We start from the raw sequence: 14142 nt of genomic DNA, 5'->3' as shown, positions 1-14142 counted from the left end.
TTCAGGTACAAATATGTCATTTAGGAGAAGGGCAGTGTGCAGGAACCATAACCCTGGCTGCAGATTTTAATTAGTTAATGACCCATGTTTAATTGTAAGCCTTTGACATAAGGTGATGCTGATGATGTTCTTAATTCAGCAGAGGATATGGCAGGCTTTGAATACTCCTGTGAAACATTATTTTCATTATTTTTCCTAGTTGCTATACAAAATACACTTTAATAGGTAACTGCTTTGAAGATAATTTCTGGTCTTTCTGATATTTTATTGTTGTAATAAATCTGTGGTAAACGGACATTTGCCCCCCCGGACATTTGCCCCCCCCGATGTTTGCCCCCCTTTTGGACCATGGCGGACATTTGCCCCCCCGCCGTTTTCGAGGGGGCGGACATTTGCCCCCCCCTCAATGTTTACAGGGATGTTTCTACCATCTGACGCAATCAACATGGAGGTATCTTCAAGGGGAAGGACTGCAGGCCACCTACAGGGAGGACCCAGACATTCGTCAGTTCTGTGGAATGTTGGACGGACTGGCCTTCCTTCCAGAGGATCAGGTGAAGGAAGGAATGGCGTACCTGAAGAGCCAGACTACAGAAGTCCTGGAGCCAGTAGTCGACTACTTCGATCGGAACTACGTCAACGGCCCTTTCAGGTAAATTCAATTCAATGCAGCAGTTTATTGGCATAACATAATTATACAATTACACTTCTAGCCATCAAATTTAAATAATATATAAATTGTCACCTCGATCAATGAGTCAATAATTACAAAACGATTATTTCTTAATCCATAACAATATCCATGTACTGTTAATGTATACTAAATATGTTATTGTTTTATTGTTTCAGATCTGTCAGATCGCAGACCGGTGGCCTCATCTTCCGACGCATTCAACCAAGGTTCGAGCCAGCCACTTGGAACGTCAACACAGCCACTTTGAACGACGAGGCCAGGACCAACAACGTGTGTGAAGCCTGGAACAATGGGTTCCGGTGTCTCGTCGGCCACGTCAATCCCTCGCTTTGGACTGTCATCTCCTGCTTCGAGAAGGACGCTGCAATGGTGGAAGCAGAGATCCTCCGTGTCCAGAGAGGCCAGCCATCAAAGAAGCCAGCGAGGAAGGGAACAGTACGATACCAGAAGACGTTGAAGACCCTGTGCCAGCAGTTATCCAATGGACAGAAGACGGTCGAAGAGTTTCTGCAGGCCATTGGGGGTCACATCCGACTGCGTTAGGACTGAACATCTGTAATGTACCTGTAATATGATATGATGAATGTGCTAAAATGAATGTGCTATTTTGATCTTGATTAGTGAATTACTTATCATACCATTCAGAGAACAGAAACGTATTTACTTGTATATATGAGTGCTATAAATGTGCTATATGACTTCTGATTTGAAATAAAATATAAAATAAAAATATTATAAAAGGATTTACATTGTTGTCTTACCTAAGCCTACATCGTCACATGTGTGACCTGAACGGTGTAATCTGTATTTATATGTAATTAGTGACAAACATACAAACTGGTGTAAATCGGTTGGCAGTTTGCACGTAAATTGAACAAATAGTTAAAGAAAAAAATGTTCATTTTTTTTATAAATTAATATATTTTTAATGTCTTGGCATAAACTTATAAAACCGGGGGGGGGGGGGGGGCAAATGTCCGCCCCCTCGAAAACGGCGGGGGGGGGGGCAAATGTCCGCGATGGTCCAAAAGGGGGGCAAACATCCGGGGGGGCAAACATCCGGGGGGGCAAATGTCCTAGAATCAAATCTGTAAATACCAGAAAATAACCCCACCCCCTAAAAATGATTGTGTTCTGAAATGTGGCATCATTTTTTTATGAAAAACTACCTGACAGTAATGTCTTGATTTAGATGCTTGGAAACAATTAGTAGTGATTCATATCTGCTGAAATTGAACCAGAAACCTCTTGACAAAATGTGCCTGTGACCCTGTGCACAATTATCTTATGGAGAAAAGTGTAAAATATTTCACCCCTATTAAAATGTAAGACAGAGGTTGAGATAAAGTCAGATTAAAGGGCCATTTCCGTCATGTTGGTGAGATAAGGTCCTATGTGCAGAATCATTGTAGAGCAATAAAACAAGATAGTAGGGCATGATATTGTAGATAGGAAAGATAGTAGGGTAGTGTATTGTGGAAGGCTTGCAATTGAGATGTGATTGTTGGTAAAGCTTGCGGATAAGCAATGACAAATTGAAAAGAAACAAATGTCATGCTTACAATCCTACAGGATTAATTTTGTGGGAAATGTTAAAGTCATAGCCTTCTTGTCCTTTGAATTTGTTTATTTAATTCCAAACAGATACCATCTAATAAATAGATCAAGGCAGTTGTATCCTATCTGGAGCCAAAGACAACACCGTGTAAAATAAGTATAAAAGGATGCTTAATAAAAAAATGTTTTTTTCATAATCTTTTTTTATCACAGCAAGTTTTCAAAAAGTTGCCGCTTTGTGAACATTGACCACCTACATGTAGTAGAACAGGGGTTTTGACAGTCTTCTTCACTCTGTCCACCTGTTCATCTATTGGTAGAGAAGGACTGTGGGTGTAATCAATAACATTATGTCATAACACCTATTTTATCAAAGCAGTAAATTTATTAGTCAGGTGGCACCAGTTCTGTGAATAAATGTATCTTGACTTTTTGAAATACTGCATTTGTTTGTTTTTAATTTCTTTCTAAGTTCCAAAGATATTTTAGCTCATATATCTTTGGATTTCAGTGTAGGTGTGCACCAGTGAGGATAAAGCCAAATGGAGACAGGGGTCAGGGAGACCTGCTGTCGGGGTCCATGGGGACACTTGCTACTTGGCCACATATTTCACACTATTTTTTCCCTGGCATTTCAGTTTTGGTTTGCACCAGTAAGGGTAGTGCCAAACGGTGACAAGTGTCAGGGAGACCTACTGTCATGGTCCATGGAGACATTTGTCTACTTGGCCACATATTTCACACAATTATCTCTGGCTTTTCAGTTTTGGTGTGTACCAGTGAGGGTAGTGCCAGGCGGTGCGGGGGTCAGGGGGACCTGCTGTCAGGGTCCATGGGGACATTTGTCTACTGGGCACTCAGGGTCTACAACAACAACAACCAAGGGATCAAGTAGGTGTTCACTGTAGTGGAGGTTAGAATTGTGCAACGAAAATAATTTAGTATTTTTGGTTTGTTTGAGTATGTGATGACTATATACATGCAGGAGCCAGACAAAGCATCCGACTGTTTTGTCCACCATGTCAAATTAAATGATGTGGGATGTTTGTCCATCTTATCAAAAATGGCATCAGTTGTTTTGTCCATGGGATGTTTTCTCCTTCAAATAATATGTTTCTTAATAAATTTTTGCCATTCTCAGACAGAAGACTGTTTGGAATGTTTATGATTATTTTGAAAATCAGCAGTCTTTATAGATTTTCTATTACTTATTGTATATTGTTCATTTGTGTCTTGGAAGATGAAAGCTTTTGGGAATATTACAGATATTTAGGAACTATGAGTAAGCCTAGCAAAATGGCTATTCTTTATCATTAATCGGACATTTCAGACAAATATTTGGACTGATTACCATATTCAAGGGACCAATTTAGACAATAGTTTATTGGCCTTTCCGGCCAGCAGTCATTGGGATTTACTGTATGGAGATCTGGACAAAAGATACATGCAAACTCTCTCTGATTTCCATCATCATTAACCACACTTATCTCCCCATTGAAGAGCTCTATTAAAGATATTTATCTCCTATTGAAGAGCTAAAAAAATCCCCAATGGCATAAAATTATGGCTTCTCTAATATTTCATTTGTCATAAAAATGGGGATAGAATTTATGAGAAAGTTCATAGTGCTAAGTGATGTTAAACGGATAGGGGTCATCTGAGCCCCTTTGGACCCAAAAAGGGTCCTTCGGGGCTACTCTGGTTTGGTTCACTTGTTAATAGAAAAAGAGTTCAATTGCTCATTAGTCTTTGTTTATCATTTAACCATTTAGCTATTTATTCATTGGAGTTTCTGGGTTTTTGAAGATTTATGTTATTGCAAAGTTCTTCTGTCAGTGAAGTAAACATTCCCCACAGGAAATGTAAATTCTGAGAATAAATTTTCTTTGAAAAGTTTGTGAGCAATTAGGTTTATTACTTGTGTGAACTACTTCAAACAGCCGCTGGTATAAAGTGAATTGAACTTTCCTGGAATAATTGAAGGTGCAATGAAAACCTTCAAGCTGAAGTCCAAATATATATGTTATTTCTTGATTTATACTTTTCTGTGCCATTTGTTTGTACAAGTTTCTTTTTTTACAGGTCATTTCTGTAATGAAAAATTGATTAAAATGTAAGGTTACTGTGAATTAAGATCATTGTAACGAATATTTAAAATAGTAACTCATAAAAATAAGTAAGAAATCAATTATTGAAGAAATAAGGTTGAATTATATGTATATAAAATGTTTTGTTTTTTTCAGTTCTCTTAAATTTGGGCTTTTTAAGCCCTTTGTGATGTTTTAAAATGTTTGCGCAATGAAAGTCTGATTCTGAATTTATTCAAACTTCAAATATGTGACTTTTGTGTGAAATGTTATTGAAAGACCAATCCATTGTTGGTCAGTATAAAGGCCATATGTGGCAAAGAAACATTACATTTTAATGGCGTGTCACTGATAACTCTATCTTGTCAATATTACACTACCCAGGACCTGTAATTATGACTTGGGCTCTTTCTCGGGTGACAGTATTGGGTTACCGCCCCATGGGTATTTGGGTGCTGGATAGTGGACGGCTGACCGGTACTTGCCAGAGGGGATTAGGCTGGGGGTGGGGAGTGTGCCTGTCTTTGATAGTGCATGGGGTGGGGCACGGTCAATATTGTGTAAAATGGGTAATAGAAGGGTAATGATTATTAAAGATTTGATATGGAGGCTATTTGCATCATAGGATACTGGTTATCTATAATGGATAATGAAGCATTAATTTAATAAGGGTTCCTTTTTAACTTGAACACTGCCGCTTGTATTTAAGATGATACAACAAAAGCTCATTGATAAGTCTGCCTGCCCTTTATAAGCAGTTTTGTTGCACCCCCCCCCCCCCCACACACACACACACACAAGTGCCTGGAAGTCTATAAACAGACACCAATAGCTTAGGAATTGCATTTTTTATAAACCAGATTGTTGATGTTCCTGGTTAGTGTAATTTTGTTTATAAAAAACATTGACCATTACTATTATGCATTCTTGTTGGAATTTCCGACCAAACTCTGCGTATCTCTACTACAGAACTATTTGATATTCCAGGAAACTTGATCATGATGCAAGTAATTTGCAGTCAGCAATATTGACATTTGTTTTATAAGCAGCTGGAGAAATGCGCAAATCTTGACAAATGTGGAACCCATCTTCCTGTGCCCTTCACTAACATTTGTATAGATTATAAGTGTTTGGTCCGGTGTCCAGTGCTCATTTATCTAGCTTACCACTGACCTTTGTTGTCCCTTTGTCTTCTGGTGTGGTTATCTGGTCAGTGGTTGACATTTGGTACTATTCGGTCAGTTTTTGCATGGGGATCATATGGCACGAGATGCACTGGAGACAGAAAATGGATGATTGTGATTTACTCAGGCTTACCCTTTTTCATGATTAACTAGCCACTCACAGTGATGGTAGCTGTGGATTGATGGATGATTGCAGACTGATATTTTGTTGTCTTTGTTGAAACTTTTGCTTAACATACATCTACCATGACAAAATTTTGGGAGGTAAAATATAATGATGTATGATCAATCCGTGGTAATGCATTAATTACCATTGTAGTATAACTGATATTATTTATAAATTCTGTCACCTTTTATAACTGATATGTCTTAAGTTTGAAAAATGAATGAAAATCACAGTGTTTAAACTTTAATTATGACAAAGTGACTTAGTCTTTACTCTGCAAAATCATGATTAGTAATTGAATCTTTGTGATTTAGACATGCATTCATAGAAAAGAATGGCTTTTGACTTTAGCCATTATATTTCAATTAGACTCGCTGTAGGGTTTTTCTGTTGTCTGGAATGAGATGTTCAATAGATCATATTTTGACAAGATGCTGGTGGAACAGCGAACAATGAATCAAACATGAATGGTGTGCTTGCGTGCCTGTGGTCATCTAGTGTGGTCAGCAGTCATCTTAACGGGAAGTGATGTCCAGCGTTGGTCACTTAATGAAAACAAATAGTGATGTGGCGTGTGGCGCTTGACCACCACCTGGCAACTACCAGCCTTGGGCCGCCATTGACCATTGGTCAGCCCCTGTTTGGATGCTGCCTGATAGGAAGTTTTAATAAACCATGTTGTGATGACATTTAAATGGAATCGAAGTTAACACTTAATTTTTAAGTATTGAAGGCAAACTCACCTGGTCCTAAATATATAACATAAAATAATTATGTTACAGATTTGTTGAATAACTTTCATTTTCATAGACAGTTTAGCTTATAAATGGTAGCATAAACATGACTTGTACCATAGCAGGAATCCCATCAATAATCAGTGAAGATATTTTGATATATGTTTTTATGCCCCCGAAGGTGGGCATATTAAAATCGCACCGTCCGTCTGTCCGTCCGGCTCTGTAACTTTCCCTTGTATGGACAGATTTAAAAATAACTTGCCACATGTGTTCCACATACCAAGACGACGTGTCGCGTGCAAGACTCGTGTCCCTACCTCAAAGGTCAAGGTCACACTTAGTGTTTATTCACAATGGAGTGCTGCATATAAGGACATAGAGTATAGGTTGTCGTGTCCGGGCTGTAACTTTCTCTTGTATGGACAGATTTTAAAATAACTTGCCACATGTGTACCACATACCAAGACGACGTGTCGCGTGCAAGACCGTGTCCCTACCTCAAAGGTCAAGGTCACACTTAGTGTTTATTCACAATGGAGTGCTGCATATAAGGACATAGAGTATAGGTTGTCGTGTCCGGGCTGTAACTTTCTCTTGTATGGACAGATTTTAAAATAACTTGACACATGTATTCCACATACCAAGACCACGTGTCGTGTGCAAGACCCGTGTCCCTGCCTCAAAGGTCAAGGTCACACATAGTGTTTATTCACAATGGAGTGCTGCATATAAGGACATAGAGTATAGGTTGTCGTGTCCGGGCTGTTTCTTTCCCTTGTATGGACAGATTTAAAAAAAAACTTGACACATGTGTTCCACATACCAAGACGACGTGTCGCGTGCAAGACCCGTGTCCCTACCTCAAAGGTCAAGGTCACACTTAGTGTTTATTCACAATGGAGTGCTGCATATAAGGACATAGAGTATAGGTTGTCGTGTCAGGGCTGTTACTTTCCCTTGTATGGACAGATTTTAAAATCACTTGCTACATGTGTTTCACATACGAAGACAACGTGTCGTGTGCAAGACCCATGTCCCTACCTCTAAGGTGAAAGATACACTAAGTGTTTATTCACAAGGGAATTCTGAATATAAGGACATAACAGTGTAGGTTGTCAAGTATGGGTGGTATTTTTTTATGTTCAGAGGCAATTTAACTTGCCATATGTATTTGACACGTAAAGGCAAGATCAACTTTTCATGTACTGACCTTGTTCGTAGGTCAATGTCACATTTGGGGGCATTCGTCACATACTGTGACAGCTCTTGTTTTTTGTTATGTTTGTATTTGTGTATGTGGTTTTTATTCCTTTGTGTCTCAAGTTTGTTATCGTTTGGGCCCTTGCCTTGTGCGCTTAAACAGGGTTTATTTTTGAATGTTTGACTCCTGGGCTTTAACCTGTAATTTTCATTGTATTATTGTACAGGATGACTTAGTGGATTTGGAGTGAAATGCTTTTGAAGTTTGCTTATAGCTGTCTTTGTTACAGATTCTTATGCTTATATAGCTGTCCAAAATCAGAAAGGGTCAGTCAATAATCAGAAAGGGTCAGTCAATAATCAGAATCATGCATGGACATTCATTAACATGTTTTGCCAACTCTTGTAGTATGTTGTGTTGGAATCTTAGAGTCTTAGGAACAATGCCTCATTCACTTGTTTCAAAATATGTCATTTTCTCTGTCATTGTTATTATTTGACTGTATATACTCACATTAACCTCTATTTGTGTTGTCAAATGAAGCATATTCTGTCACTACAATTCATCCCAAAATTAATCTGTTTTTGAGTCGAATGATCAAAACATTTGGCAATTTATGGGTTTCTTAAATCCATTCCTTAAACAAACATATTTTTCATTAGCAGTGACCATTGTCGACTGTCCAGGAAATACATTGTCATCTGCTGTGACAAGTGGTCACCGTGGCGACCCTCGAAATTACATTCTCCCCCCTCGAGATGACCAACGCACAGTCCGTGTCCGAACATGCAATGTCACATGCCGATCTAGTGGGCGCACATGCACTGTTGGGGTTTCAGTAATTTCTTCAGATATGCTTTTGTCAGGTTTTAATGGGTTTCTTTAGACAAAGGATAATGATGGTGTTTATGAATTTATGAAAAATGATGAGCCTGAATTATACCCGTATTTATGGCAATATTAAACAGATACATCTTCATTTCAGATAAACATTGGTTTGCATGACAAAACCCAGGAATGTTTTAACTCATTAGAGCTATTTTTATATTTTTCTTCCATTTTCATTTAGATATTTTAGAAATAATAAATGTATGAAATATGTGCAAAAATGTATGGCTTTGAAAGTAAACTAGAATTAAGACTTATAGACCGTACAAAACATATGCTTAGGGTGGTTGATTGACCAATGTTGATAAATGATCAATATATTTGAATTGACATGCCATCATTTGGCAAAAATTATAAATTGCTCAGTTTAAAAGAAATTATGCTCACCATTGACTCTGGACAAAATTGAAAACAAAAGAAAGTGTAATTGATAATACCATGACTTCAATTTTCAAAGCTATCACCTTAAAAAAGGTGGAGAGAGTGTATTATATGGAGGACATGTGGTCATTTATCTTCATCAATTATCTCCCATTGTTGTAAGAACGCCATTGTTAGACTATTGTGGACTGGTTTGGCAGTCACATCACTCCAGCCTCAAATCAAATCAAACCTGTAAACTAACACCACTGGCTCTGTAATTTTGTCATTTATCATGATTTTTGTATTATTGTCCACATTGCATGTTAGGAAATGAGCTTTGTGGAGGTTAATGTTTGGCACATGTATCCGGCTTGACATGTATCCCTCTGTATATAAATATTAAAAAAAAATATGTGGGGAGGTTGTTTCATTTTTTGTTGCTTTTATTTTTATAATGTAAAAAATTAATTACCAAGATCATAATAAAGATGGACGTGAGCATAAATTATAGGAGACACAAAGGCTTTCTTTTAATGAGTGGTTCTCTGGCAATATCAGAATTTCTTGGGAAAATGTGGTGATCATTTTAATAACAGTGTTACAAATTTGGAAAATTTAAAAGAAAAGATGGTTTTTGGTTTAAAACTCTGCCAAATATTTCTATAATTTCTGGATCAGAATAGCGAAAATTGAGAAAAAAATCTTTAAATGATCAAATGCAGCAAAGGCTCCTCTGTCAACTATTGCTATTCATCAAAGACTGTATTGCAACTGCAGTCCATTGGTAAATTAAGGCAATCCCTTCTTTAAATGCCATCATTATAACTCTTCATAATCACATTGCAGCCACATGAAAGATGGGTCTTAAAGCATCGGAAGACTTTGCTTTGACAATTATAAAGTTGAGGCGATTTTTACTGACATTGATTAAGCACAAATTAAGTGTGCGTTCCGTAACATTTTAACAAATTACCACCATCTTTCATAGTATCAGCGGGAATGGAGACCGGACAATTGACATGAAAATTGCTACAAAAATACCCGAATTTGGACACAGCGTGGTCTTAAATGGTTTACATGGTTGATCACAGCAGCTAGTTCAATGTTTCGTTGGTTTGACATGTGTTACTTTTTTTGTTGGACATCTCATGATTCTGATTTATGTAAACAATTTGAATAATGTCTTTTTTGTTATGAATATTTGCGTAAAATGAAATACAATGGTTATTTCACTGTTATTGATATCCTGGAAAATGACAACCTTTGAAAAGTTTTTTAAAAGAAATAAAGGAGCACTTTGTAGAAATGTTCTCATGAAATTAAAAGTAATGGCAGCTACAAAAGTGATATACAATTGAATAACAAAAATAGCAAAAAAACTTATGCAGTTTAAACAACATCTTTTTTGCGCAATTTTTGCCTCGTTGTTTGGAAATCTGCTAGTAACAGTTGTGTATGACATTATCCTTTGACAACATCATTATTGGAGGAAATTGCCCGTGCTATTGTGATCTTATCAGAACACAAACTTGTATAACTTCTTTCAGGAACTATTTCATGATACCTAACTCAGAGATGATGAGCATTGCACAAGAAAAAGGAAATTGAGTGATTCAAACATTTCCTTTCTGACAATTTCTGAGTTCAAATAAAGGTTTTCTTAGAATTGAAAGTCATGATCTGAAAAATGAAAAGTGAGTTAAAAAATAAGATGAAGATTAATTAATTGTCTAAATAATGGTTTCCAAATCTGTAGATTTGAAAATAACTGTTCTTGACTTCATGGTTAAATAACCTGATTAATTTATACTGCTGTAATTAATGTTACTGTTGGTGCTGCTGCAACTGATGTTGTTGTTGTTGTTTTTGCTGCTGTTTCCATAATTGTTGTTGCAGCAATGCTGTAGTTGTTATTTGCTGATGCTGTTGTTATTGTTGTTATTGTTGTTGTTGTTGTTGTTAACATTAAAATTACATCTACTCAGTCTATTCCAGCTTGTAATTGTGTTGGGGAAACTGGACCATTAGTTATAAGTCATTGAATGACATAGAGACCAGACCAGGAAGGAGACATGCCAGGGGCTGAAGGTTCTTTGGAAGATCCATACAAGAGGTCGAAAGCTGCATGTTACCTTGTTATTGATATGCACTATTCAAAGTGCTATTTTATTGAAGGTATCTGTAAACAAAATAAAGTTGGTGGTGCTAATAAACTAAGATCTATCTGGTTACTCAGTTATATGTACTCATGCAATTGTATAAAACTGTTGTTTTTTTGTTTGATCAAAGTTCATCAAAACCTATAATGATTGGTCAATATGTATCCAATAATGAATATTAACCAATCACATGAATTAAATGTGCAACATAGCCTAAATGAAACCAGTGGACAACTTACGTTTTATACAATTGGCTAAGGGTTATTAGCAACACCGTAATTAGTTTTCACTTTTTGCTGGTGTGTCATTCTTATTAATACACTAGCCATTCTAAAATTATAAAATGCAAATGTGTGTGTTTTTGAACATTTTTGGTGGTCTCACTGTTTCACCTGTTGAATTGAAATCACCTGTTGGATCCAAGAAGCCAAATGTAGTAAACAAATGCCTTACAACTTTGAAATCTGACCCCAGACTCCTGTACGAGGATGCACAATAAAGCATAGGTAGGGTAACTATTAGTTTCCCTTTTACTGAAGCAAAAAATCTACTCTGTTGAAGCAGTCAAAGGCGTTTAATGTTACTGCTGTGGCATTTACGACCCCAGTAATCATTAGTTATTCTTTGCACCTATCAAATGTAGTTAGGTGTACATCTTTATTATCCTGGGTATTTTTTAGCTCTCACTTAATTCTGACCGAATGAAGGGAAAACAGTAGCTGGCCTGTCCTTCTGATCTTGGTTCTGTAGCAAATTTGGTGGAAATTAATACAGGGTAACAAAAAGTATAAATCACTCTATAATCAGACCCTGATGTTAATTGTAGAAAAATCTTGTTTTGAAGTGCTAGTAATAAATTTAAACTTTAAAATCAAAGATGTGAAAAAAGTTCAAATGTTTTTATATGGCTTCTAATTGGGAAGGTTATGTTGAAGCTTCTATATTACATCTCAAAGCACAGGTTATAATGTCAACCAGGAGATGACATGACAATTGAATCCTTCTATCCCAACAAGATGCTGCCCTTTTTTGTGTCTACAAATTATTAAAATGGATGAAAGCGGGAATACCATCGTAACCAGTGATTAATAGATGACGCCAAAGCCAAGGCTCATTATTAAAAACATTTATCATCGCTGCTGAATAGGCATCAAATTTATCACGCTGCTTAAATTATAAATTCTAATCCAAATGAGCAATATACGGATTAAGCTGGCGAAGGTATTAAAGACGGTGAATTTAATACAAATAAAGTTAACAAGAATTTAATGAGACCTCATGGTTTCCTATCATAAGATAGGCTACGATGTTGACAATTTGTCAAAATGGATAGGTCAGAAGAATTGATGTCACCAAATCTTCTGCTTTTTTATGGAAGATTTAAGTTTGACTGTTAAAAGTAATGGGTCGTGTAGTTGGTTTTAATTTGATTTTTTAAGGGACTTATTCATATTTGTAAAATGCAATTTTTACAGATTTTGTTTTATTACGGAATACAGGGTGGCAAATCATTAGGAATGTTAAAACTTTTAAGATATTAAAGGCATGAACACTTCTACAAATGTTGATATATGCTTAAATATTGTCTTTGAAGTCCACAATTTTGAAATGCTTTACTAATGCGATTTAACCAAAGGCTGTAGTGTGATTGGTTGATTGACATTATCACATGACACTAGTGTGATTGGTTGATTGACATTATCACATGACACTAGTGTGATTGGTTGATTGACATTATCACATGACACTACCATGTTTTCAATAAAGGTTTAAATATCTGTCAACTTAGTTTGAGTCCTTGTGGGCGAGTGGATAAGGTGTCAGTTTTCTAAAACAAGACAGTCAATTTAATTTACTGTGGACTGAATATTTTTCTTGTTAAATGTTAGTTTTTTTAATAATTTAAAACATATTTATGTTTATTCACAATTAAAAATAAACTGTGACTTAAAATAAGTGAAAGCAGACAGCTGGTGGCCACATAGCAACACTGTGTGCAGTTTAGTAACTTCTCCAGTGGGAAGTAATCTTATTTCATGGAGAACCAGTTGGCAGTTGTGAATACATATATTCCCAAATGTTTAAATTAATTGTTTTAAAAATGCATTTTCTTGCCAAACCTATTTTCTTCAACCACTTTTTCCAGACTGGTTTACATATTTCCCATTCTTTTCTCTGCAGACTGGTTGCCAAAAATCCATGCCTTTGGTATTAATGGTTCAAACAGCCTTCTCTCGGGCCTGATAAATGTTTTTTGACAGAATGAAGATTTGTAAAAAGAAATTGAATGTGGATTGCAGACCCATTAATAAACATAAACAGGATTAGTCCAGCCATCCATCTGACATAGCTGATCTTGTTAAAAAAAGAGATGAAAGGCGGGCTAGGGCTATTGTTTAGATTGCTATGTTTACAGGATTCTGACTTGATCCCTCCAGTTCATGGGAATGGGTTTTAGAGATTTCTGAGTTTGAGTTTTCGAAGCACAAGCCGTATGCTTGAAATTCTTGTGTCATGTGGAAGCAATGCTATTAGTAAAGGAATGCCCATGTCACCATAGTTTTGTTAGCTAATAGTCATGAGCACAGCTTGAACACTCTTATTGATGACATAATATAGAAATAACATTGTACTCACAGTTTTAAATCTATGTTGTATGTAATCCAGATGTCATAATGATAATGTACCTAGAACACATCATGTTTTTTGTAAGATCCTCTATAAAAGTCTCTGTCATTCCTGTTTTGTCTTATTTTTTGAAGGTATTCTGTTATATACATGCTTTTCGGTGGTTCAAAGAAATTTATCAGTGAAATGAAATTATATGAATTTGATATTAATCACTGTTTTGAAATTTCACCCCGCTCAGTTCCATTCAACATCATCGTGCACAGGGCTTGGATACAATTTCAATGACGTCATTTCCGAAACGACGTTAAGTGTGCATACAAATTTTATAAGAAAAGGTGTAATTAAATGACTTAATTCCAATTTATTATAAAATATAAATAGAAAAATTGTTTGTTTCAGTGTAAGATAGCAATATATTTCACCTCGTAAACACCATAATTGAATATTTTATTCGTGGCTACGCAACTTGTGATAT

At 36.3% G+C, this 14142-nt stretch overlaps 1 protein-coding gene across 1 annotated transcript; it reads left to right on the top strand.

Annotated features, from left to right (window-relative positions):
- The first annotated feature begins 419 nt into the window (after positions 1–419).
- Positions 420–1342, top strand: LOC128227256 (uncharacterized). The gene is made up of 2 exons (XM_052937616.1): positions 420–652; positions 850–1342. The coding sequence occupies exons 1-2, from the start codon at positions 519–521 to the stop codon at positions 1235–1237; spliced, it is 522 nt and encodes a 173-aa protein (XP_052793576.1). The 5' UTR covers positions 420–518; the 3' UTR covers positions 1238–1342.
- The last annotated feature ends 12800 nt before the right edge of the window (positions 1343–14142 follow it).

The sequence above is a fragment of the Mya arenaria genome, chromosome 3 (genome assembly GCF_026914265.1).
Source record: "Mya arenaria isolate MELC-2E11 chromosome 3, ASM2691426v1".
Taxonomy (NCBI): domain Eukaryota; kingdom Metazoa; phylum Mollusca; class Bivalvia; order Myida; family Myidae; genus Mya; species Mya arenaria.
This window is presented reverse-complemented; position numbering and strand designations above follow the sequence as displayed.

Excerpts from the sequence above, each read along its gene's own strand:
- LOC128227256 (XM_052937616.1), top strand. The coding sequence starts at position 519 with ATGTTGGACGGACTGGCCTTCCTTCCAGAGGATCAGGTGAAGGAAGGA. Across the intron at positions 653-849 it reads TACGTCAACGGCCCTTTCAG|ATCTGTCAGATCGCAGACCG; the intron begins GTAAATTCAATT and ends TTATTGTTTCAG.